The sequence below is a fragment of the Etheostoma spectabile genome, unplaced genomic scaffold (genome assembly GCF_008692095.1).
Source record: "Etheostoma spectabile isolate EspeVRDwgs_2016 unplaced genomic scaffold, UIUC_Espe_1.0 scaffold00009461, whole genome shotgun sequence".
Taxonomy (NCBI): Eukaryota; Metazoa; Chordata; class Actinopteri; order Perciformes; family Percidae; genus Etheostoma; species Etheostoma spectabile.
Window position 1 is genome coordinate 1 of NW_022603701.1, and position 26,432 is coordinate 26,432.

A 26,432-nucleotide genomic window follows, 5' to 3' on the forward strand; every position below is an offset into this window, starting at 1 on the left:
TTCCTCTCGTCTTGCTTCCTTCTCATCTCGTTTCCCTCTCTCTGCTTCCTTCTCATCTCGTTTCCTCTCGTCTTGCTTCCTTCTCATCTCGTTTTCTCTCGTCTTGCTTCCTTCTCACCTCGTTTCCTCTCGTCTTGCTTCCTTCTCATCTCGTTTCCTCTCGTCTTGCTTCCTTCTCACCTCGTTTCCCCTCGTCTGGTTTCCTTTTGTCTTGTTTCCTTCTCACCTCGTTTCCTCTCGTCTTGCTTCCTTCTCACCTCGTTTCCTCTCGTCTTGCTCCCTTCTCACCTCGTTTCCTCTCGTCTTGTTTCCCTCGTCTGGTTTCCTTTTATCTCGTTTCCTTCTCACCTCGTTTCCTCTCGTCTTGCTTCCTTCTCACCTCGTTTCCTCTCGTCTTGCTTCCTTCTCATCTCGTTTTCTCTCGTCTCGTTTCCTCTCGTCTTGCTTCCTTCTCACCTCGTTTCCTCTTGTCTTGCTTCCTTCTCACCTCGTTTCCTCTCGTCTTGCTTCCTTCTCATCTCGTTTTCTCTCGTCTCGTTTCCTCTCATCTTGCTTCCCCTCGTCTGGTTTCCTTTTGTCTTGTTTCCTTCTCACCTCGTTTCCTCTCGTCTTGCTTCCTTCTCATCTCGTTTCCTCTCATCTTGCTTCCTTCTCCTCTTGTTTCCTCTCGTCTTGCTTCCTTCTCATCTCGTTTTCTCTCGTCTTGTTTCCTCTCGTCTGGTTTCCTTTTGTCTTGTTTCCTTCTCACCTCGTTTCTCCTCGTCTGGTTTCCTTTTGTCTTGTTTCCTTCTCACCTCGTTTTCTCTCGTCTTGCTTCCTTCTCACCTCGTTTCCCCTCGTCTGGTTTCCTTTTGTCTCGTTTCCTCTCGTCTTGTTTCTTCTCGTCTTGCTTCCTCTCGTCTCGTTTCCTCTCGTTTTGTTTCCTCTCGTCTTGTTTCCTCCTGTCTGTCCTCTCGTCCTCGTTCCTCTTTTCTCCCCTCTATGGTTTCCTCCCCTCCTCATCTCCTCTTTCCCTCTTCCATGTCTCCTCTCCTACCCTCTTATCTTTCTTCTGATCTTTTTTCCTTTTCTTGTTTATTGTCATCTCCTTTTCTCTTGTTTTTTTTCTCCTCTCCTCTGGTTTCCTCTTGTCTCGTTTCCTCTCTTATTCCCCTCTTCATATCTCCTCTCCTACCCTCTTGTCTTTCTTCTCATCTTATTTCCTCTTGTTCCCCCCTCTCTTAATTCTCATTTCCTCTTCACTTGTTTTCTTCTGTCCTCTCCACTTTCCTTCTTGTCTTGTTTCCTCTCATCTTCCCCCTTCTCCCCTCTTTTTCCTTCTCCTGTGTCATTCCTCTCCTCTTGTCCTGTTTCCTTTCCTCTTGTTTCCTCCTCTCCTCATCTCTTGTTTCTGTCTCCGTGCCGTTTCCTCTCCTCTCTTCGTTCTCCCACTCCTCTCACATCTGACTTCCTCCTCCTCTTCATCACTTCCTCCTCCTCTTCATCACTTCCTCCCCACCTGTCAGGAGGAGCCAGCTGGAGGCTCAGCTGAAGCTGTTTGAGTTCTTCTATGACTGTGAGGAGGTGGAGGCCTGGCTGTATGAGCGCTGGTTGGGACTGCAGACAGCCGGACTTGGGAGAGACCTGACCCACATCCAGCTAGCCCAACACCGACACAAGGTACTGTCCACATCCAGCTAGCCCAACACCGACACAAGGTACTGTCCACATCCAGCTAGCCCAACACAGACACAAGGTACTGTCCACATCCAGCTGGCCCAACACCGACACAAGGTACTGTCCACACAGCTAGCCCAACACCGACACAAGGTACTGTCCAAATCCAGCTAGCCCAACACCGACACAAGGTACTGTCCACATCCAGCTAGCCCAACACAGACACAAGGTACTGTCCACATCCAGCTAGCCCAACACCGACACAAGGTACTGTCCACATCCAGCTGGCCCAACACAGACACAAGGTACTGTCCACATCCAGCTAGCCCAACACCGACACAAGGTACTGTCCACATCCAGCTAGCCCAACACAGACACAAGGTACTGTCCACATCCAGCTGGCCCACAGAGACACAAGGTACTGTCCACATCCAGCTAGCCCAACACCGACACAAGGTACTGTCCACATCCAGCTGGCCCAACACAGACACAAGGTACTGTCCACATCCAGCTAGCCCAACACACCGACACAAGGTACTGTCCACATCCAGCTAGCCCAACACAGACACAAGGTACTGTCCACATCCAGCTGGCCCAACACAGACACAAGGTACTGTCCACATCCAGCTAGCCCAACACAGACACAAGGTACTGTCCACATCCAGCTAGCCCAACACCAACACAAGGTACTGTCCACATCCGCTAGCCCAACACAGACACAAGGTACTGTCCACATCCAGCTAGCCCAACACACACAAGGTACTGTCCACATCCAGCTGGCCCAACACAGACACAAGGTACTGTCCACATCCAGCTAGCCCAACACACACAAGGTACTGTCCACATCCAGCTAGCTCAACACAGACACAAGGTACTGTCCACATCCAGCTGGCCCAACACAGACACAAGGTACTGTCCACATCCAGCTGGCCCAACACAGACACAAGGTACTGTCCACATCCAGCTAGACCAACACAGACACAAGGTACTGTCCACATCCAGCTGGCCCAACACAGACACAAGGTACTGTCCACATCCAGCTAGTCCAACACAGACACAAGGTACTGTCCCATCCAGCTAGCCCAACACAGACACAAGGTACTGTCCACATCCAGCTGGCCCAACACAGACACAAGGTACTGTCCACATCCAGCTGGCCCAACACAGACACAAGGTACTGTCCACATCCAGCTGGCCCAACACAGACACAAGGTACTGTCCACCTCCAGCTGTCAGTTAAGTTGTCGTACTAAGCAGAATCCTTTCCTGATGTCTCTTTAGGGGCTCTGTAATTTTCTTGTACTTGTTGTTTTGATTGTACTCTGAATTGATGTGTATTTGTACTCTGATTACTTCATGCCAGGCGTTGGAGGCGGAGCTCCAGGCCCAGGAGTCCCTGTACCAGGGCGTTCTGGGCCGGGGTCAGGACCTGCTGTCCAATCAGAGTCCTCCCAGTCAGCGAGCCATCCAGAAGTGGATCCGGACCCTGAAGAAGCAGTGGAGCCACCTGACCGAGGAGACGGTGGTGCACCGCGACCGCCTGCACGCCGCCGCCGCCATCAAACAGGTAGAAGAAGAAGAACCGCCATCTGTTGGCAGCATGTAGCTTAGCTATTGATTAGCACAACAAATATGCATTTAAATTAAGCATATCTAAGTATTTTGGGGCGGCAGTAGCTCAGTCAGGGGGGAGTTGGGTTGGGAACTGGAGGGTTGCTGGTTCAAGACTCCATACGAACCAAAGTACGGTGGGCACTGCCAAGATGCTCTTGAGCAAGGCACCAAACCCACAACTGCTCGGGAAGAGGCCTCGGGGAAGACCCAGGACTAGGTGGAGGGACGTCCAGCTGGGAGGAGGTCTCGGGGAAGACCCAGGACTAGGTGGAAGGTCCAGCTGGGAGGAGGCCCCGGGGAAGACCCAGGACTAGGTGGAGGGACGTCCAGCTGGGAGGAGGCCTCGGGGAAGACCCAGGACTAGGTGGAGGGACGTCCAGCTGGGAGGAGGCTCCAGGGAAGACCCAGGACTAGGTGGAGGGACGTCCAGCAGGGAGGAGGCCCCCGGGATGACCCAGGACCAGGTGGAGGGACGTCCAGCAGGGAGGAGGCCTCGGGGAAGACCCAGGACTAGGTGGAGGGACGTCCAGCTGGGAGGAGGCCTCGGGGAAGACCCAGGACTAGGTGGAGGGACGTCCAGCAGGGAGGAGGCCTCGGGGGAGTCCCAGGACTAGGTGGAGGGACGTCCAGCTGGGAGGACGCCTCGGGGAAGACCCAGGACTAGGTGGAGGGACGTCCAGCTGGGAGGAGGCCTCGGGGAAGACCCAGGACTAGGTGGAGGGACGTCCAGCTGGGAGGAGGCCCCTGGGAAGACCCAGGACTAGGTGGAGGGACGTCCAGCTGGGAGGAGGCCCCTGGGAAGACCCAGGACTAGGTGGAAGGACGTCCAGCTGGGAGGAGGCCCTGGAAGACCCAGGACTAGGTGGAGGGACGTCCAGCTGGGAGGAGGCCCCTGGGAAGACCCAGGACTAGGTGGAGGGACGTCCAGCTGGGAGGAGGCCCCTGGGAAGACCCAGGACTAGGGGGAGGGACGTCCAGCTGGGAGGAGGCCTCGGGGAAGACCCAGGACTAGGTGGAGGCCTCGGGGAAGACCCGGGACTAGGTAGAGGGTCCAGCTGGGAGGAGGCCTCGGGGAAGAATCTATCTATATGTTATGTCTCATTCCAACGAGTTAATGAACCCCTGAAACGATTTTGGAAACATTATTTCAAGGTTGTTGGATCGATCGATTTTGAAATCAATCAATATCAATAAATAAGGTTAATGAGCTCTGTTGTGTAGCTATGTTGCAGAGTGGGATGTCATCAATGACAAAGCAATGTCATGTGGAAGAAAAAGTCGTATTACTTTAACTGAGCGCCCCCCCCCCCCCCCAAAAAAAGAACCGAGCTCCGAGGGTCAAAATTACTTATTTCACTCACCATAAAAAAGTAGATCTCATCCTTCACTTCTCTCCTCCGTCCAGTACTTTGCGGACGTGGCGGAGGCCGACTCCTGGCTGGCCGACAGGAAGCCGCTGCTGACCAGCGAGGATCATGGGAAGGACGAGTCGAGCACGGCGGCGTTGCTGCAGCGCCACCTGCGGTTGGAAAAGGAGATGGCGGCGTACGCCTCGGAGATGAAGAGGATGACGGAGCAGGCGAGGAGCGCCGCGCAGCTCACGGCTCGGACCGTACGTACAGACTCAGTCTATGTTATATTATATTATTATTATTATTATTATTATTGTTGGTATATTAATGAGCCGACTCAGACCTCGATTATGACTTCATTTCCACACTTTCTACCTTCTGGTGTGTTGTGATATGATCTGAAACAACACAAACAATCACATATTGTTACATATTTTGACTGTAAAGATAGAAATATTTGAGGACATGATATTGTCCTCATACATATATATATATATATATATATATATATATATATATATATATATCATATCATATATATATATATCACGTATATATGCTCACATGTGGATACAAGCTCCACAATTGGTACAATACTCAGTGGGTGGTGCTCTTTCAAGAAAGTACGTTAGCCATCGCAAAAAACTTCATGTGAGCCGCGACGGCCATTTTCTTTTTTCGCCATAGCCAAATTATGTCTATTTGCACGAAATCTCCTTAACAAAACATTCAACTGCATAAAGGATGATGTCTACCCTGATGTTTAGATGGTCAACGGTTACAACAACACTGTCGGTACACGATCCAGATAATGTCATGATGATGTCATGATGATGTCATGAGGATGTCATGATGATGTCATGATGATGTCATGATGATGTCATGATGTAGAGGATTTACGGCGCTGCACCATCTGTTCCACAGTAGCGGTTGGCTGTTAGCCTCCACCGGGAAGCTAACGACGCTAGTTTAGCTAACCGCTAATTTGGCTAACCGCTAGCTGCTAGCTTGATTCAGCCTAAAATAACGTTACTCAAACTAACCGGCGGGAAAAGCAGCTCCAGCTAAATTAAGACTTTACAGTAATAATAAAGACAAGTGTTGAGTGATTGTGTTTTAAATGAGCACAAGTAACAGCTGTTATATATTTAAACGGTTGTTTTAACTTTTGAGGGTCTTGTACATGCTGTCACGGTTGGTTCATACCTGGGTTTAGGGGTCACGGTTGGTTCATACCTGGGTTTAGGGGTCACGGTTGGTTCATACCTGGGTTTAGGGGTTACCTTGGGTTCATACCTGGGTTTAGGGGTTACCATGGGTTCATACCTGGGTTTAGGGGTTACCTTGGGTTCATACCTGGGTTTAGGGGTTACCTTGGATTCATACCTGGGTTTAGGGGTTACCTTGGGTTCATACCTGGGTTTAGGAGTCACGGTGGGTTCATACCTGGGTTTAGGAGTCATGGTGGGCTCATACCTGGGTTTAGGGGTTCATACCTGGGTTCAGGGGTCACGGTTTGGTAGATTGGACTAAAACAGCTGAGAATAATGTTCTCTGAATGAAGTGACGCTGATCCTCTTCCTGTGTAGGCGGAGCCTCAGCAGAATAAGATGATCCACTACAGCGACTCGTCCGGAGACGAGGACGGTCCAGGATCGGTGACATCACCGTCACCTAGAGCTGGGGGCGGGAGGGGCTCTGGGAGCCCCCCCACTCAGAGTGAAGACAACAGGGCCAAGGTCCGCTTCAGATACAGCAGAGGTACTAAAGGGCTGCTCCGTGGATCAACATCCAGGAAATCATCTGACCTCTCTCCAGACTCATCTGACCCCCCCCAGACTCATCTGACCCCCCCCCCAGACTCATCCCCACTGTACATAGATCTATTCCATTAAAAAGCAGTTGCAGTAAAAGATGTTGCTGTCCAAGTCGGCTTTTAGTTAGTCAAGAGGTTTATTTGGTTGTTTCTTGTGTTTTCTATTTTGTATTTAACTGTTTTTGTATTTTAATTTGTTGTATTGCATCAGATTTTATTGTGAAGCACTTTGTCATTTTATTTTATTGTATTTGATTTCTTTTAAAATGTGGTTCCAGGTCAGTTTCCATGGGACCGTAATGAGATCGTAACCATCGTCCGCACCGAGCCGGATGGAGACCGAGTCCTGGCCCGAGACTCCCGAGGAAACCAGCAGCTGGTCCCCAGCACCTACCTCACCCTCCTGCAAGCCGCCGTAGGAGCAATTATCTGTAACCTGTTAAAATCTGGGTTCTTAACCCTCGTGTTGTCTTCATGATGCCCTCATGTTGCCCTCATGTTGTCCTCATGTTGTCCTCATGTTGCCCTCATGTTGTCCTCATGTTGTCCTCATGATGCCCTCATGTTGTCTTCATGTTGTCCTCATGTTGTCCTCATGTTGTCTTCATGTTGTCCTCATGTTGTCTTCATGTTGTCTTCATGTTGTCTTCATGTTGTCTTCATGTTGTCCTCATGTTGTCCTCATGTTGTCCTCATGTTGTCTTCCCTTCAATTATGAAACATTATCACTTCTTCCATGTTGTGGCTGCTTTTTTTGGATGTTTTTTCCAAAGTTGTATGATATTTCTAATGTTGACATTTGTAGCGCTTATTTTGAACATTTCATGAATAGAAACACCTTAAAATGTCTCAAATCAGTATACCAGTCTGACCCTAGAACAGCGTGACAGTGTGATGTCATCACGTAACAGGTTCTTAGCGGCTTTAAAGCCGTTGGATAGAAACTTTCACCAGATTTATTCACATGAGTTTTTTTCACCGATCTTCAGATAATTTGATTGACAAGTGGATGGAAACTAAGCTGTTGTCCTAACACTTTTTAGGCTCCTCCCCCCATCCCGCCCGTCTCCACCAATGGCGCGCCAGAGAGCCCGAGCAGGAAGTTGAGTCGTCCGAGGCGCAGCCGCTCGATGCGCCGCGGCACGGCAGAGATCCAGACCGCATGGCTGCCAGACCCCCAGTACCAGAGAGACACTGTGGAGAGCACGCAGGCCGGCCTAGACCGGGACTACAACTCCCTGTACAACCTGGTCAAGGTGAGAGGGGCAGCATGGGAAATGTAGTTTGATATTGCTGGAGTTTGTGGAAAGATTAAAGGGTAACTTTGGCTTTTCTCATTAACCTAGAACTCTTATTATCCTGTGTTTTTGTGTCTTAAGTGACTGTTGGGCAAGATGCGAACAAGCTGTAGATCTTCAATATCTGCAAATTAAAGTGTTTGGGCACTGACAGACAAAGAGATTATTATTGTAAGTGTCTGACAACATTATGAAAGGATCCCTACAGAGATAGACCTTTTAGTTAAAGAGTGAGATCCTTTTAGTTTAACGTGAAACAGAAATCACCATCACCAAACCCACCAGACTTCATGTAAATAATCACTACTTTTATCATCGTAAAACACACTTCATTCAAAGTGGAAATAGAAGTAAATCTTTCCACTGTTCCAACAATCACCACTCTGGTCTGGTTGGAATAAACTCTTAATTCACCCATTTACATGTGGAGATATACTGCTCTATACACGCTAAAAGTAGTGATTATTTACATGGAGTCTGGTGGAGATATGCTGCTCTATACACGCTAAAAGTAGTGATTATTTACATGGAGTCTGGTGGAGATATGCTGCTCTATACACGCTAAAAGTAGTGATTATTTACATGGAGTCTGGTGGAGATATGCTGCTCTATACACGCTAAAAGTAGTGATTATTTACATGGAGTCTGGTGGAGATATGCTGCTCTATACACGCTAAAAGTAGTGATTATTTACATGGAGTCTGGTGGAGATATGCTGCTCTATACCCGCTAAAAGTAGTGATTATTTACATGAAGTCTGGTGGGTTTGGTGATGGTGATGTTGGGGCTGTTTCATATTAAACTAAAAGGATCTTCCTCTTCAACTAAAAGGTCTATCTCTGTAGGGATCCATCCCATTATGCTGTCACACACTTTGAATAATCTCCAATAATAATCTGAGTCTGTCAGAGGCAACGACAAAACTTTTAGTGGATGCTAAAAACGCATTGCAGCCCGGTTCATTGCTGCCGATTACAGCGTAAAGACTTTTCTTCACATCAGTCACTTAGACACAAATGTGAGAATAAATAAGGTCCATGTTGAAAAATGGCCCTTTAAAATAAAGCCCGAAGGACGTAGTGAAGATGCAGGGAATGCGCAGTACATGGTTTGGTGTGTTTTGCAGTCGAAGACGCAGCGTCTGCAGGAGACGCTGCGTCTGCATCGCTTCTACAGCAGCTGCCAGGAGTTTGAGTCGTGGATGGAGGACAAGGAGAACGTCCTGAACACCTTCAGCACCGACGACCACGCCCTGGGAGGCGTTCAGGCCAAATACGAGGTGAAGACTTCCCTCTGCACCACACATCAACTCATACACTTTAAAGCCTGGTCTGCTGTTAAAGGAACAGTTCAACACATTATATACACATACATATGTATCTATATATGTATATATGTGTGTATAATATGTACAGTGTGAGTGTGTGTGTGCATGTATAAATATATATATATACATTTATATTTATATTTGTTCTTTTTAAATTTGCCTGCACACTTTCTTTCTCTATTTTTCATTTATTTTCATTGACATTTTTGACTTTTTTATTTTTTCTTCAGAATTTACCAAACGAACAAGAACAACTAACTTAAAAAAAACTTCTTCTTTTTAATTTTTGTGTAATTTTTTTAGAACAACAAATGATCTCTGGACTCTAAAAAAAATGTTCAAAGATATAAATTAAGGATCTGCTGGCATTTTTTTACAGAGGGAAATTTAAGCCATTTTAATCCGACAGTTTTTCAAAGTAAAACACAATTTTTTAACCCTCCTGTCATCCTCCTTTAATAAATGTCTATATCTGAAATATGAGTTTCTTTTTAACCAAATTACCATAAACATGGATTCCTTCCAACGCTCTTTCATTCCTCTGATCTTAACTATTAGTCACAATAATTCATAATTTCTGCTTTTTTAACTCTAATATTAGGTATAATTCTATATAAATGAGGGTTATTGACCATGGATTCCATAAAGTATAAAACTTGTAAGGTGGTGGTGGTGGAAACTAAAGAAAAGTCTGAAAAAGGGACAAAAATGTGAAGTATTTTTGGTGTAAATGTCAACATTTTTGTCCCTTTTTTGACCCGGGAGGACAACACAAGGGTTAACGTTTAACCTTCTGTTGCAGAACTTCCTGACTGAGTTGGCGAGTGGGCGTGGCCAGTTGGATGACATCATCGGCGTGGCGGAGGAGCTGGTGAGGAGCTGGCACAGCAAGCAGAGGGAGGTCCAGGCCAGACGGAGGAGCGTGTCCAACAGGTAGGGACATGAAACTGAGCCTCCACGTCCAGAGACAACCTACTGAGCTCTGAGTGGATACGACACACGCCTTTGGTGTGGGAGACCCGGGTTCGATTCCCACTGCGATGCATCAACCGACGTGTCCCTGAGCAAGGCACTTCACCCCTAGTTGCTCCAGAAGCGTGTTACCTCTGAAATGTATCGCAATTGTAAGTCTCTTTGGATAAAAGCGTCAGCTAAATGACATTACATGACATGTAATGTCATAAAATCTACGTAATAGTCTGGATTTTTTTCGCTCTTATTCTGAAAAAGACAATATTCCTGTAAGGCAGGGTTTGGGGTTTTAGAAGTTTTCTTTGGACAGGTGAACACTGGTGACATACTAGATCATGATTAAATTAAATTAAATTAACTAAAACTATACAATATTAACATAATAACCTATAAACTGACTGAATAACAACATTATGTAACAGGGTATAAGTTATGAGAGGGAGATGTTAGGACCACAGTCCAGATTGTGTATGAAGGCTGATACAACCAATAAGACAGTTGTACAGCAGACAAGTGACATGATTGGGGGGGGGGGGGGGGGGGGGGGGGGGGGCTGAGAGAGAGACAGGCTCATGCTGAAAAGTCCATTTGTCCCCCCCCCCCCCCCCCCTTGCATGTTGTCTTGAAGCAGCATGGCCCTGGGCCTGTTGAACATAAACTCACAATCTAGTTTCCATCCACTTGTCAATCAAACTATCTGAAGTTATTGTCCCTCAGGCATCACTGAGACAACTTGTCTTTTATTGCCCCCCCCGGCACCGCTGCGAGACTCTTTTTTTGAGACATGTCTCTGTGTCTGAGCGTCTTCCATTGTCTCCGCAGGACGTCCCACGGCTCGTCCTAACCTCTGTCGGCCATTTCCTTCACCAGTTCCTGAAAAATTAAATCCAGAAAGTCTCTCGTCTCCTCGTCCGTCCACGTCCATCCGTCTTTGTTGCCCCCCCCCCCCATGTGTGAGACAGAGAGGAAATAATGTGGGAAATGAACTACAACTTCTTCTTCTGTGTTTTGTGGCGGGTTGCAACCATAAAATGATTTTCAGAAAATAATTTTTCCAACATCATCATTTATCACATAAACCGTATATCAGGGCGGTAGCCAAGACCACCTTAGACTAGTCCAAGACCAGGACTAGTCGAGTCCAAGTCAAGACCGAGTCCAAAGAGGTTTGAGTCCGAGTCAAGACCGAGTCCAGGACGGAATAAAGGTCTTATGCATGACAGTATCAAGACAACCATTTTGGGTTTCACCTGGACTCGGTCCAGACCAGAAGCCATATTGGGCAAGACCAGCGGCCGAGACCGAGACAAGTCCGAGTCCAAATACTAGCGAGTCCAAGACAAGTCCGAGACTATAGAAAAACGGTCTAGAGTCCGGACTCGAGTCCAAAACCGGACTTGAGTCCTACAGCCCTGCCGTATATCGATCAAGAGAAAATGAGACCTTTTCCTTTGAGGTGATATTCATGAAATTCCATCAAATTTGACTGTTTCCAGAAGGAATTTTTCATTCAATATCACTGAATCCAGATGAAAACACGTGGATGTAAACATGCTTGTGGTCTTTGGGGTCTGCAGGTGGGACCGGATCCAGCGGCTGAAGGAGGAGAAAGGCCAGGAGCTGCTGAGCACGGCGGACGTGGAGTCCTTCCTGCAGAGCTGCGCCGAGGCCAGAGCTCAGCTGCTCGGCCTGGACGGGGGGGACGGGGGGGACAGGGGGGACGCCGGGGACGGGGGCTGCAGCTCCTTCACCCTGCAGGCCCGGGAGAAGATCCAGACTCAGACGCTCCGGGACATCCAGACCCTGGAGGGCAAGATCGCCTACCTGAAGGATGTAGCCCGGATGTAAGATCCTGATCTAGAACAGAGAAACATCCTTGATTGGAGATTGATAAAAAGTCTAAAATTAATATATCTAGTTTTTAGGCCTTAACCCTCCTGGTGTCCTCGGGTCCATTTGACCCTTTTCGACAAGTTTCTATATCACATATTTGGGTTTTTCTTTCAACCGAATTGTCAAAAAAATAACGTGGATGGTTCACTCCGACGCTCTTCACAAGTAAAGTAAAGGCTCAGTTCACTACTTTCATTGAATCGGGTTTACGTTGAAAAAAAACATCGTAAAAAAATTGTCAAATGTCAAAAAGTAATAAAAACATTGGGAAAAAATGTCAAAAAAGTCAAAAAGAGGTAAGGGATAAAACGGGAAAAAATTTCAAAAGAAACAAAAACATCGGGACAAAACGTCAAAAGTCAAAAACTTATAAAAACATCGGGAAAAAATGGGAAAAAACATTAAAAGTCAAAAAGAAATAAAAACATTGGGAAATAACGTCAAAAGTCAAAAAGTAACAAAAAACTTCGGGAAAAACATTAAAAGTCAAAAAGTAACAAAAACATCGGGAAAAAACATCGGGAAAACACGTCAACAGTCAAAAACCTATAAAAACATCGCGAAAAAACGTCAAAAGTTAAAAAGTAATAAAAACATCGGGAAAAAACGTGAAAAAACGTTAAAAGTCAAAAAGTAATAAAAACATCGGGAAAAAACGGAAAAAACATTAAAAGTCGAAAATAAAAACATCGTGAAAAAACGTCAAGAGTCTAAAAGTGATAAAAACATCGGGAAAAAACGTAAAAAGTCAAAAAATAATAAAAACATCGGGAAAAAACAAGAAAAAACATTATAAGTTGAAGAGTAAAAAAAACATTGGGAAAAAACGTCAAAAGTTAAAAAGTAATAAAAACATCGGGAAAAACCCTCAAAAGTCAAAAAGTTATAAAAAAAACTGAAAAAACATCAAAAGTCAAAAAGTAATAAAAACATCGGGATAAAAACGGAAAAAACATTAAAAGTCTAAAAGTAATAAAAACATCGTGAATAAACATCAAAAGTCAAAAAGTGATAAAAACATCGGGAAAAAATGTCAAAAGTCAAAAAGTTATTAAAAAAATGGGAAAAACATCAAAACAAAATAAAAACATTGGGAAAAAACGGGAAAAAAACCTTTTGAATGCAATGAAAGGTACCGTTTGGTTTCCATTGACTTACACTCCTGGACCAAGAACCCGATGTGATGCGTGTTTCTGGTGTTGCAGGAAGCAGGACTGCAGTCCCGCCGAGCGGGCCGCCATCGGGGACGAGGTCCAGGGTCTGGAGGCCCTGCTGCACCAGGTTGGAGTCCCTGTATTTTAACATAGGGGGGTGTATACTTATGCCCCTGTATTTTAACATAGGGGGGTGTATACTTATGCCCCTGTATTTTAACATAGGGGGTGTATACTTATGCCCCTGTATTTTAACATAGGGGGGTGTATACTTATGCCCCTGTATTTTAACATAGGGGGTGTATTCTTATGCCCCTGTATTTTAACATAGGGGGGTGTATACTTATGCCCCTGTATTTTAACATAGGGGGTGTATACTTATGCCCCTGTATTTTAACATAGGGGGGTGTATACTTATGCCCCTGTATTTTAACATAGGGGGGTGTATACTTATGCCCCTGTATTTTAACATAGGGGGGTGTATACTTATGCCCCTGTATTTTAACATAGGGGGTGTATACTTATGCCCCTGTATTTTAACATAGGGGGGTGTATACTTATGCCCCTGTATTTTAACATAGGGGGGTGTATACTTATGCCCCTGTATTTTAACATAGGGGGTGTATACTTATGCCCCTGTATTTTAACATAGGGGGTGTATACTTATGCCCCTGTATTTTAACATAGGGGGTGTAAACATATGCCCCCTGTATTTTAACATAGGGGGGTGTAAACATATGCCCCTGTATTTTAAGGAGCTTTAATGAGGAGCTGACCCCCGTCTTCCTCTCTTGTTGTGCCCAGGTGAAGCGCCAGGCTGCAGACAGACAGCGCCTCCTGGAGGACGCCCGCCGGCTGCAGAGCTTCCAGCACCGGGCCAAGGAGCTGCAGCGCTGGGCCGGCTCGGTGCAGGAGCGCCTCCTGCAGGAGGAGACGGCTGCAGACGTGGCTGCCGCCGTGGCGTTGCTGGGGCAACACCAGGAGCTCCGGCTGGAGATGGAGGAGCACAGGAGCAGGTACAGGACCGGGTGCAGCACCTGGGCCCCGAGATTCAAGCAAAACCCGTGTCTTCACATAATAGAAAAATATAAAATATAAAATATAAAATATAAAATATAAAATATAAAATACAAAATATAAAATTTTAAATATAAAATATGAAAATATGAAAAATTAAAAATTAAAATATTTACATGTAAAATATAAAATTTCAAAATATTAAATATTAAAATATTAAATATTAAAATATTTTATATTTAAAATATTAAAATATTAAAATATTAAAATATTAAAATATTAAAATATGAAAATATTTAATATTAAAATATAAAATGTAAGTTTGTGTCTTTCCGCCGATGTTTTTGTCACTTTTTCAACGTTGTTCCACTTTTTCTGAGCCTTTTGAAATGTTTTGTGGATTTTTTTACATTTGTCATTTTTATTGAAATTTTTGTCACTTTTTGACCATTTTAGTCACTTTTATTATTATTATCATCTGTCACATACGAGCTCTTTCGCCAATTATTTTTTCTCTCCAAATGCTATAAAATTGACATTAAAACAGCCAAGTTCAATGAAAGTAGTGACCTAAAAATTACTATATACACACATGTAATATATAATAATGAAGTGAAGTCCTCCGTGTTTGTGTCTTCTCAGATGGAAAGACTTGGAGAAATCGGGGAAGTGTCTTCTGCAGGGCTCGTCCAACGGGAAGACGGGAGGCGTCGACATCCAACAAACCCTGGACCACCTGAATGCTGATTGGTCCGAGCTTGATCGGCTGTGGACCAGCAGGAAGGAGTGTTTGGAGCAGGGGGTGCAGCTCCAGAGGCTGAACCAGGAGGGAGACCGGATCGAGGCGGCGCTGTCTGGACACGGAGCCCGACTGAGGGTCCAAGATGTCGGGGTGAGAAATGGTTGTAGGTGTAAAACGAGCCCTGGGTTTCCTGCTCTGCCTGTAAGAAAACGAATGCTTGGATTGGGCGAGCTGGAATTTTCCCCTTATGAGGTCATAAGGGGCAAGTTTACCTCCCATTTCTCTGCTTTGCCCGACCAGAGAATTTGCCCCCCCCCATGAGAGAGAGACATCATACTAAGGAAAGCTCATTGTGGGACTGGCTCTAGTGACTGTAATTCTGAACCAAGGCTGAATTTTGGGAAAGAGACTTCAGATACAGTATTAGGGACCACTAAGGTCTATATAAAGAGACTTCAGATACAGTATTAGGGACCACTAAGGTCTATATAAAGAGACTTCAGATACAGTATTAGGGACCACTAAGGTCTATATAAAGAGACTTCAGATACAGTATTAGGGACCACTAAGGTCTATATAAAGAGACTTCAGATCCAGTATTAGGGACCACTAAGGTCTATATAAAGAGACTTCAGATCCAGTATTAGGGACCACTAAGGTCTATATAAAGAGACTTCAGATACAGTATTAGGGACCACTAAGGTCTATATAAAGAGACTTCAGATACAGTATTAGGGACCACTAAGGTCTATATAAAGAGACTTCAGATACAGTATTAGGGGGCCACTAAGGTCTATATAAAGAGACTTCAGATACAGTATTAGGGGACCACTAAGGTCTATATAAAAGAGACTTCAGATACAGTATTAGGGACCACTAAGGTCTATATAAAGAGACTTCAGATACAGTATTAGGGACCACTAAGGTCTATATAAAAGAGACTTCAGATACAGTATTAGGGACCACTAAGGTCTATATAAAAGAGACTTCAGATACAGTATTAGGGACCACTAAGGTCTATATAAAAGAGACTTCAGATACAGTATTAGGGACCACTAAGGTTAACATATGTGTTCTTGTTGATGCAGGACTCGGTGGACAGTGTCCACAGTCTGCTGGGCCGGCAGGAGGAGCTGGAAGGCCTCCTGAAGGCTTTAGACCAGCGAGTGGACCAGTTCACCCAACGCAGCCAGGAGCTCATCAACCAGCAGCACTTTGCCGCCAAACAGTAAGACAACACAACTTAACACAACACAACACAACACAACACAACACAACACAACACAACACAACACTCCCAGCAGACGCACATATGTTAGAATATGGAATATCATGGTTATGTTATATAATTCAATATGAAAACAGAGGGACGGCACCCAACAAGACAAATCTAGAAATACCTAAATACCCTCCAGTTACAGGAAAACCCATATCTTCCAAATCACATTTTCCAAATATAATCTTGAAAGTGTATATACATTACCAATATGTGTGTCTGTGTTACCGGTGTGTGTGTGTGTGTGTGTTTGTTACCTGTGCGTGTGTGTGTGTTACTAGTGTGTGTGTGTGTTACCTGTGCGTGTGTGTGTGTTACTAGTGTGTGTGTATGTTACTAGTACGTGTGTGTGTGTTACTAGTTTGTGTGTGTGTGTGTGTTTGTTACCTGTGCGTGTGTGTGTGTTACTAGTGTGTGTGTGTGTTACCTGTGTGTGTGTGTGTGTTACTAGCGAGTGTGTTTGTGTTACTAGTACGTGTGTGTGTGTGTGTTACTAGTGTGTGTGTGTGTGTGTGTGTGTATGTTACTAGTACGTGTGTGTGTGTGTGTGTTACCTGTGTGTGCGTTCGTGTGTGTGTGTGTGTGTACTAGTTTGTGTGTGTGTGTGTGTGTGTGTGTGTTACTAGTTTGTGTGTGTGTGCATGTTACTAGTTTGTGTGTGTGTGTTACTAGTACGTGTGTGTGTGTGTTATAGTGTGTGGTGTTACTAGTACGTGTGTGTGTGTGTGTGTTACTAGCGAGTGTGTGTGTGTGTGTTACTAGTACGTGTGTGTGTGTGTGTGTGTTACTAACGAGTGTGTGGTGTTACTAGTACGTGTGTGTGTGTGTGTGTGTTACTAGCGAGTGTGTGTGTGTTACTAGCGTGTGTGTGTGTGTTACTAGAACGTGTGTGTGTGTGTTACTAGTTTGTGTGTGTGTGTGTGTTACTAGTTTGTGTGTGTGTGTGTATTACTAGTTTGTGTGTGTGTGTGCATGTTACTAGTTTGTGTGTGTGTGTTACTAGTACGTGTGTGTGTTTGTGTGTGTTACTAGCGAGTGTGTGTGTGTTACTAGTATGTGTGTGTGTGTTACTAGCGAGTGTGTGTGTTACTAGCGTGTGTGTGGGTGTTACTAGAACGTGTGTGTGTTACTAGTTGTGTGTGTGTGTGTGTTTACTAGTTTGTGTGTGTGTGTGTGTTACTAGCGTGTGTGTGTGTGTTACTAGCGTGTGTGTGTGTGTGTTACTAGCGAGTGTGTGCGTGTTACTAGCGAGTGTGTGTGTGTTACTAGTACGTGTGTGTGTGTGTTACTAGTACGTGTGTGTGTGTGTGTGTGTTACTAGCAAGTGTGTGTGTGTTACTAGTACGGTGTGTGTGTGTGGCGTGTTACTAGCGAGTGTGTGTGTGTTACTAGTACGTGTGTGTGTGTGTGTGTTACTAGCAAGTGTGTGTGTGTTACTAGTGTGTGTGTGTGTTACTAGTACGTGTGTGTGTGTGTGTTACTAGCGTGTGTGTGTGTGTTACTAGTAGTGTGTGTGTGTGTGTTACTAGCGTGTGTGTGTGTGTTACTAGTACGTGTGTGTGTGTGTGTTACTAGCGTGTGTGTGTGTGTTACTAGTACGTGTGTGTGTCTTACTAGCGAGTGTGTGTGTGTTACTAGTACGTGTGTGTGTGTTTACTAGCGTGTGTGTGTGTGTTACTAGTACGTGTGTGTGTGTGTGTTACTAGTATGTGTGTGTGTGTGTGTTACTAGTATGTGTGTGTGTGTGTGTTACTAGTATGTGTGTGTGTGTGTGTTACTAGTGTGTGTACCCAGCTGTTTAACCCCTGAGTGTTTGTTGTGTTTGTTGCAGCATCCGTCAGCGGAGCCGCAGCCTCCGGAGAACCAGCAGGACGCTGGAGGACAGCAGCCGGCAGAGGAGGAGTCTTCTGCTGGACTCTAAGAAATATCAGGTACCATTATTAAAAATACTCTTTACTTTATTAAATACTACACCCCCCTATGTTAAAATACAAGGGCATAAGTATACACCCCCCTATGTTAAAATACAAGGGCATAAGTATACACCCCCCTATGTTAAAATACAGGGGGCATTAGTATACACCCCCTATGTTAACATACAGGGGCATAAGTATACACCCCCCTATGTTAAAATACAGGGGCATAAGTATACACCCCCCTATGTTAAAATACAGGGGGCATAAGTATACACCCCCCTATGTTAAAATACAGGGGCATAAGTATACACCCCCCTATGTTAAAATACAGGGGCATAAGTATACACCCCCCTATGTTAAAATACAGGGGGCATAAGTATACACCCCCCTATGTTAAAATACAGGGGGCATAAGTATACACCCCCCTATGTTATATTCCCATAGAGGCAGATCTTTATTACTATATAGGCCAGTTATTTTATGGATCAGGATACTACGCATCCTAATAAAGTTACCCCCCCCCCCCCTCCACATCATCACACACCCTTCATCATACCTAGAGATCAACATGGGATTCTTTCCTTGAAATCTTCTGTCAGTGCAAATCAAACCAGCTGTTAACTGGAATAACACCATGCTAATATCTAGGTATACACAGAAAATGGGTGCCCTTAAAGTTTGGATTTATTCTAGTTTTTAATGAAGGCATTAAGATTAATTTCCAATAGATTTTTTCATCCCTTTTTTTAGTCAAGCAGGGGTGTCTAAACTCATGAGCAGCGCTGTATTTACCTGATTCCAGGTATTTAGAAGACCTGAAACCAATTCACTTCCCTAGTAAAAGTCTTGATATGTGAATGTGAATTCAGTCGTCATTATTTGGTTGGTTCTGCAGGAGTTCCAGAGAGACGCTGATGAGCTGCTGCTGTGGATGGAGGAGAAGTTTAAGGTGGCGGAGGACGAGTCGTACCGCGACCCCACCAACATCCTCCGAAAGCTGAAGAGACACGAGGCGGCGGAGAAGGAGATGCAGGCCAACCAGGTCTGGCTGGACACTCTGGTCCAGGTAAACTACTCAGGAAATAGTCTGGACCTGGCGCTGGAAACAGATTCAGAACTGACTGGAAACTGACTAAAAGGCTGAAAATTGGCTGACTTTTAGCGTGTATAGAGCAGCATATCTCCACCACACTCCATGTATATAATCACTGCTTTTAGCGTGTATATAGCAGCATATCTCCACCAGACTCCATGTATATAATCACTACTTTTAGCATGTATAGAGCAGCATATCTCCACCAGACTCCATGTATATAATCACTACTTTTAGCATGTATAGAGCAGCATATCTCCACCAGACTCCATGTAAATAATCACTACTTTTAGCATGTATAGAGCAGCATATCTCTACCAGACTCCATGTAAATAATCACTACTTTTAGCGTGTATAGAGCAGCATATCTCCACCAGACTCCATGTAAATAATCACTACTTTTAGCATGTATAGAGCAGCATATCTCTACCAGACTCCATGTAAATAATCACTACTTTTAGCATGTATAGAGCAGCATATCTCCACCAGACTCCATGTAAATAATCACTACTTTTAGCGTGTATAGAGCAGCATATCTCCACCAGACTCCATGTAAATAATCACTACTTTTAGCATGTATAGAGCAGCATATCTCCACCAGACTCCATGTAAATAATCACTACTTTTAGCGTGTATAGAGCAGCATATCTCCACCAGACTCCATGTAAATAATCACTACTTTTAGCGTGTATAGAGCAGCATATCTCCACCAGACTCCATGTAAATAATCACTACTTTTAGCATGTATAGAGCAGCATATCTCCACATGTAAATGGGGGAATTAAGAGTTTATTCCAACCAGACCAGAGTGGTGATTGGTGGAACAGTGGAAAGATGAACCAAGACGGCTTTTGGTAGTTTTATTTAGTTTCTGTCCACTTTGAATGAAGTTGTTTTACGATGATAAAAGTAGTGATTATTTACATGGAGTCTGGTGGGTTTGGTGATGGTGATTTCGGGGCTGTTCCCTGTTAAACTAAAAGGATCTTACTCTTTAACTAAAAGCTCTATCTCTTTAACAATCTTTCCACAATGTTGTCACACATTTAGAATAATAATCTGAGCCTGTCAGCAGGAAAAACAGCACTTTTAGGAGACCTAAACTGACTTCTAGCCCATTAACGTTATTGCAGTGTTTTCATCTTACTTAGTTCTAATCAGTTCTAGAAATTGTTGTTCCCATTAATCACTTTATTAATCACAAAGCAAAGGAAAATAGGGTCCGGGTTGAAAGAGACAGAAGTTCCCCTTTAAATGATGTGTGTATGTGTTCAGCTGGGGCAGGATATGCTTGCTGAAGAGCACTACAACAGCCAGAGCATCAGCAGGAAGTCAACTCAGCTCAGCAGCCGGTGGAGGAGGCTTCAGGACAAGATGGCCGACAGAGGAGACAAACTGAGACAGGCGGGACAGCAGGAGCAGCTGATGGAGCTGCTGCAGGTAAAACACAAGAAACTGAGAAACTGGATGAAAACCCAGTTGGCTATAAGTGTTATGAAGTTTTTGCAGAGGCAGAATGTGGAGTGCGGGAGGGGGGAGGGGGGGCAAAAAACAAAAAGCACATGCTCTCATATTTTGCTCGTAAAAAGAGTCCGGTACAGAGAGAGCCCGGTACAGAGAGAGCCTGGTACAGAGAGAGCCCGGTACAGAGAGAGCCCGGTACAGAGAGAGCCCGGTACAGAGAGAGCCCGGTACAGAGGAGCCCGGTACAGAGAGAGCCCGGTACAGAGAGAGCCCGGTACAGAGAAAGTCCGTTTTAGAGAGAGCCCGGTACAGAGAAAGTCTGTTTAGAGAGAGTCCGGTACAGGGAGAGTCCGGTTAGAGAGAGTCCGGTACAGAGATAGTCCGGTATAGAGTTAGACCGGTACAGAGAGAGTCCGGTACAGGGAGAGTCCGGTTAGAGAGAGTCCGGTACCAGAGAGAGCCCGGTACAGAGAAAGTCCGTTTGAGAGAGAGCCCGGTACAGAGAAAGTCTGTTTAGAGAGAGTCCGGTACAGGGAGAGTCCGGTCAGAGAGAGTCCGGTACAGAGATAGTCCGGTATAGAGTTAGACCGGTACAGAGAGAGTCCGGTACAGGGAGAGTCCGGTTAGAGAGAGTCCGGTACAGAGAGAGCCCGGTACAGAGAAAGTCCGTTTAGAGAGAGTCCGGTACAGGGAGAGTCCGGTTTAGAGAAGAGTCCAGTACAGGGAGAGTCCGGTTAGAGAGAGTCCGGTACAGAGAGATCCAGTATAGAGTTAGTCTGGTACAGAGAGAGTCCGGTACAGAGATAGTCCGGTACAGAGAAAGTCTGGTACAGAGAGAGTCCGGTACAGAGAGAGTCCGGTACAGAGAAAGTCTGGTACAGAGAGAGTCCGGTACAGACAGAGTCCGGTATAGAGAGAGTCCGATATAGAGTTAGTCTGGTACAGAGAGAGCCCGGTACAGAGTTAGTCTGGTACAGAGAGAGCCCGGTACAGAGTTAGTCCGGTACAGAGAGAGTCCGGTATAGAGAGAGTCCGGTACAGAGAGAGTCCGGTATAGAGAAAGTCTGGTACAGAGAGAGTCCGGTACAGACAGAGTCCGGTATAGAGAGAGTCCGATATAGAGTTAGTCTGGTACAGAGAGAGCCCGGTACAGAGTTAGTCTGGTACAGAGAGAGCCCGGTACAGAGTTAGTCCGGTACAGAGAGAGTCCGGTATAGAGAGAGTCCGGTACAGAGAGAGTCCGGTATAGAGAAAGTCCGGTACAGAGGGAGTCCGGTGTAGCGAGGGTCTGGTTTAGAGGGAGTCCGGTGTATAAAGAGAGTCCGGTGTAGAGGGGGTCCGGTATAGAGTTAGTCCGGTACAGAGAGGGTCCGGTACAGAGAGAGTTATTCAGTTGATTTGTGTACAATGGTTTTGAACCACACCTGGGATGAAATGGACCCAGTTTCTGGAGTCTGTCTCCTACTTTGTTGTCCTCTCTGTCCACACTTCATAACAAAAGTCTTTCTTCTTCTCTGGCCAGGACGCCAGGCTGAAGATCGAGGCCATCCAGTGGATGCTGAACAACGCTGCCAAAGGTCACGACCTCCGCTCCAGCCGACAGCTTCTGAAGGTCGGCACTCAGGACGTTACAGGCACACTGATACTTCTTAGAGGGGGGAGTTATGGTTAGAGGGGGGAGTTAAGGTTAGAGGGAGGAGTTATGGTTAGAGGGAGGAGTTACGCTTAGAGGGAGGAGTTATACTTAGAGGGAGGAGTTATGTTTGGAGGGGGGGGTTATACTTAGAGGGAGGAGTTATACTTAGAGGGAGGAGTTATGTTTGGAGGGGGGGTTATACTAGAGGGGAGTTTATATTTGGAGGGGGGAGTTATGCTGGAGGGGGGGGGGGGTTATACTTAGAGGGAGGAGTTATGTTTGGAGGGGGAGTTATGCTTGGAGGGGGGGGGTTTATACTTAGAGGGAGGAGTTATGTTTGGAGGGGGGAGTTATGTTTAGAGGGAGGAGTTACGCTTAGAGGGGGGAGTCATGGTTAGAGGGAGGAGTTACGCTTAGAGGGAGGAGTTATGTTTGGAGGGGGGAGTCATGCTTGGAGGGGGGAGTTATACTTAGAGGGAGGAGTTATGTTTGGAGGGAGGAGTTATGCTTAGAGGGAGGAGTTATGCGTAGAGGGAGGAGTTATGTTTGGAGGGAGGAGTTATGTTTGGAGGGGGGAGTTATGTTTGGAGGGGGGTTATACTTAGAGGGAGGAGTTATGTTTGGAGGGAGGAGTTATGTTTGGAGGGGGAGTTATGTTTGGAGGGGGGAGTTATGCTTGGAGGGGGGAGTTATGTTTGGAGGGAGGGGAGTTATGTTTTTGGAGGGGAGGAGTTATGCTTGGAGGGGGAGTTTATACTTAGAGGGAGGAGTTATGTTTGGAGGGGAGAGTTATGTTTGGAGGGGGGAGTTATACTTAGAGGGGGAGTTATGTTTGGAGGGAGGAGTTTATGTTTGGAGGGGAGCAGGGGGATGCTTAGAGGGGGGGAGTTATACTTAGAGGGAGGAGTTATGTTTGGAGGGAGGAGTTATGTTTGGAGGGGGGAGTTATGCTTAGAGGGAGGAGTTATGCGTAGAGGGAGGAGTTATACTTGGAGGGAGGAGGTGCTTGGAGGGAGGAGTTATGGAGGAGTTTAGCTTAGAGAAGAAGTGTTTCAAAAATGTACTTAAGTAAATGTAGCCCGTTGCTCCATCTCTGACAGGCGGTAATTTTGGGGGTTGTTGGTGGTTTTTCTCCAGGAGCATCAGCAGCTGGAGCAGGAAGCCAAGGAGCTGGCGGAGAAGATCAACTCCATCGTGAGCAGAGCCCAGAACCTGGCCTCCAACCACTTTGACTCCCAGAGGATCCTCCAGGAGACCGGCACCTACCTCACGCTGTGAGTCCCCGTCCCAGACACACATGCTCAGGTCCTTTAACCAGGTTTTACCAAAGACGTAGACGCGGTGGGACATGTTTAAGAACTCAGGAGATACTGATGCGGTTTTGTGATTTTGGGGGACTGATATCTGTTTGTGCTGCAGGTTCAAGTCTCTGCAGAAACCTCTGGACCGGCGCCGAGCCCAGCTGGAGGCGTCGGTGCTGCTCTTTGGTTTCTACCACGACGTGGACCTGGAGCTCAGCTGGATCTCTGAACACAGTCCCGCCTCTGGATCCACAGGATACGACAGGTCTCTGGCTGGAGCCATCAGCCTCATGCAGAAACACAAGGTAGGCCTACCAGCTGGTAACAGGTCTCTGGCTGGAGCCACCAGCCTCATGCAGAAACACAAGGTAGGCCTACCAGCTGGTAACAGGTCTCTGGCTGGAGCCACCAGCCTCATGCAGAAACACAAGGTAGGCCTACCAGCTGGTAACAGGTCTCTGGCTGGAGCCACCAGCCTCATGCAGAAACACAAGGTAGGCCTACCAGCTGGTAACAGGTCTCTGGCTGGAGCCACCAGCCTCATGCAGAAACACAAGGTAGGCCTACCAGCTGGTAACAGGTCTCTGGCTGGAGCCACCAGCCTCATGCAGAAACACAAGGTAGGCCTACTAGCTGGTAACAGGTCTCTGGCTGGAGCCACCAGCCTCATGCAGAAACACAAGGTACCACTGGGGACAGGTCTCTGGCTGGAGCCATCAGCCTCATGCAGAAACACAAGGTAGGCCTACCAGCTGGTAACAGGTCTCTGGCTGGAGCCACCAGCCTCATGCAGAAACACAAGGTAGGCCTACCAGCTGGTAACAGGTCTCTGGCTGGAGCCACCAGCCTCATGCAGAAACACAAGGTAGGCCTACCAGCTGGTAACAGGTCTCTGGCTGGAGCCACCAGCCTCATGCAGAAACACAAGGTAGGCCTACCAGCTGGTAACAGGTCTCTGGCTGGAGCCACCAGCCTCATGCAGAAACACAAGGTACCACTGGGGACAGGTCTCTGGCTGGAGCCATCAGCCTCATGCAGAAACACAAGGTAGGCCTACCAGCTGGTAAGGTCTCTGGCTGGAGCCACCAGCCTCATGCAGAACACAAGGTAGGCCTACCAGTGGTAACAGGTCTCTGGCTGGAGCCACCAGCCTCATGCAGAAACACAAGGTACCACTGGGGACAGGTCTCTGGCTGGAGCCATCAGCCTCATGCAGAAACACAAGGTAGGCCTACCAGCTGGTAACAGGTCTCTGGCTGGAGCCACCAGCCTCATGCAGAAACACAAGGTAGGCCTACCAGCTGGTAACAGGTCTCTGGCTGGAGCCACCAGCCTCATGCAGAAACACAAGGTACCACTGGGGACAGGTCTCTGGCTGGAGCCACCAGCCTCAGCTTAGAGAAAGGGAACACATATCCAATAGATTTGATCTGCAGAACGAGATACTGATGGGAGGAGGAACACTGTAAATAATAACTGTGAAATCTCCAGTTATTACTTCAGATTTCACAGTTAAACTACTGGATATGATTTTACTGTAGAATTCTGTAAAGTTCATTGTAACCTTGTTGACGTGAAAACATCACAGTAGTCTAAGTATTACTGTAGAATCACAATATGGCCACTATAGTACTGTAAATAGGACAGTAAAGTACTGTGTTTTTACAGTAAGACAGAGACAGATAGAAAGGTAGAATGAAAGACAGAAAGACCGACATCAAGAAAGACAGAGACAGACAGAACGACAGGAAGACAGATGGAAAGGTAGAAGGAAAGAATGAATCACAGTATTCAAAGCATTACGGTAATAAATCCTAATATATCCACTACAGTACTGTAAGTAGTACAGTAAACTACTGTGTTTTTACTTTTTATCTTATGTTGTGTGTAATTGTTTTGTATTTTACGATAAATACATAAAATACTGTAAATGGAAGTACCTATTGTACCTTTACTGTGAAAAGAATTCACAGGAACTTCCTGGACAACCGTTACAGGAAGTTACTGTGAATATTACCTTAAATTTGCTACAAAGGGCGAGTTCTGACACATTTTATTTCATATGTCAGTCTTTTTTAAACCAAACACCATCTTAACCGTGACGTGTTCCCCCAGGAGCTGCAGGCGGAGGTGGTCGCCCACCGAAAACACCTGAACCACGTCCTGGAGAAGGGGCGGGGCCTGGCCACATCCAGCCAATCAGACGCAGAGGAGGTGCTCCAGAGGTGACGTGGTGGTTCTCCGCAGGGTTGATTCAGACAGTAGGCTCGTTGGAGATGAGCCGAGTTGGCGCAGCCCGTTGCATGCTGGGTAGATTTGTGTCCGTCTCGATCCCGACACGTGGGCAGCGATGACCTCACGGGATCGAGGCGGCCGCCGGTTTGATTGCCAGGCGGCGCGGCCGGTTTTCACCGACTGCATCACCCAGGCGGACCCTGAGCATGCTGGGACATGTCGGCCTCTCAGCTGATCCAACAGCTGATTGGTTCAGAATCGACTCACCATGATGACGTTTTATACAAACTTTGCATTGATTTTGAATCGAAGGGATTTAACTGCCCTTAGTCTGATTCAAAGGGTTATTCTGCACAACCTGTGAGCCTGTTAATTACCATCAGATCTCATGTAGAGCATGATGAGACCTACTCTGTCTTAATTAAAACACCTGGAGACTGAGTACCAGCTGATATGTTGGTCTGATTAGATTTCATATGAAATCAGAATCTGACCTAACAGGATGTGAGTGTCTCTGTGACTTCCTGTCCAGCCTGAAGGCGGTTGGATTCGGCTGGAAACTGTCCGACTTTACCGCAGCTTTTTGTCCCCCCCCCCACCCCCGCTGCTGCCGCCTGCTCTTGTCCACTTTACAGACAAGGACCAGTTCATCTCCAACGAGCCCAGTGTT

At 46.2% G+C, this 26,432-nt stretch overlaps 1 protein-coding gene across 1 annotated transcript; it reads left to right on the top strand.

The window, feature by feature from the left end:
* Positions 1-1,505: 1,505 nt before the first annotated feature.
* Positions 1,506-25,756, top strand: LOC116679124 (spectrin beta chain, non-erythrocytic 5; the record flags this gene model as incomplete). The annotated part of the gene is made up of 21 exons (XM_032508824.1): positions 1,506-1,659; positions 1,729-1,773; positions 3,020-3,223; positions 4,676-4,882; positions 6,212-6,383; positions 6,717-6,853; positions 7,482-7,694; positions 8,863-9,015; positions 9,866-9,996; positions 11,613-11,879; positions 13,134-13,209; positions 13,887-14,098; positions 14,742-14,991; positions 15,930-16,069; positions 17,949-18,048; positions 18,929-19,099; positions 20,402-20,566; positions 22,113-22,202; positions 23,364-23,500; positions 23,646-23,832; positions 25,643-25,756. Coding segments are annotated over 21 exons (3,325 nt in total), but the record flags the coding sequence as incomplete, so codon positions are not given.
* Between the last annotated feature and the right edge of the window lie 676 nt (positions 25,757-26,432).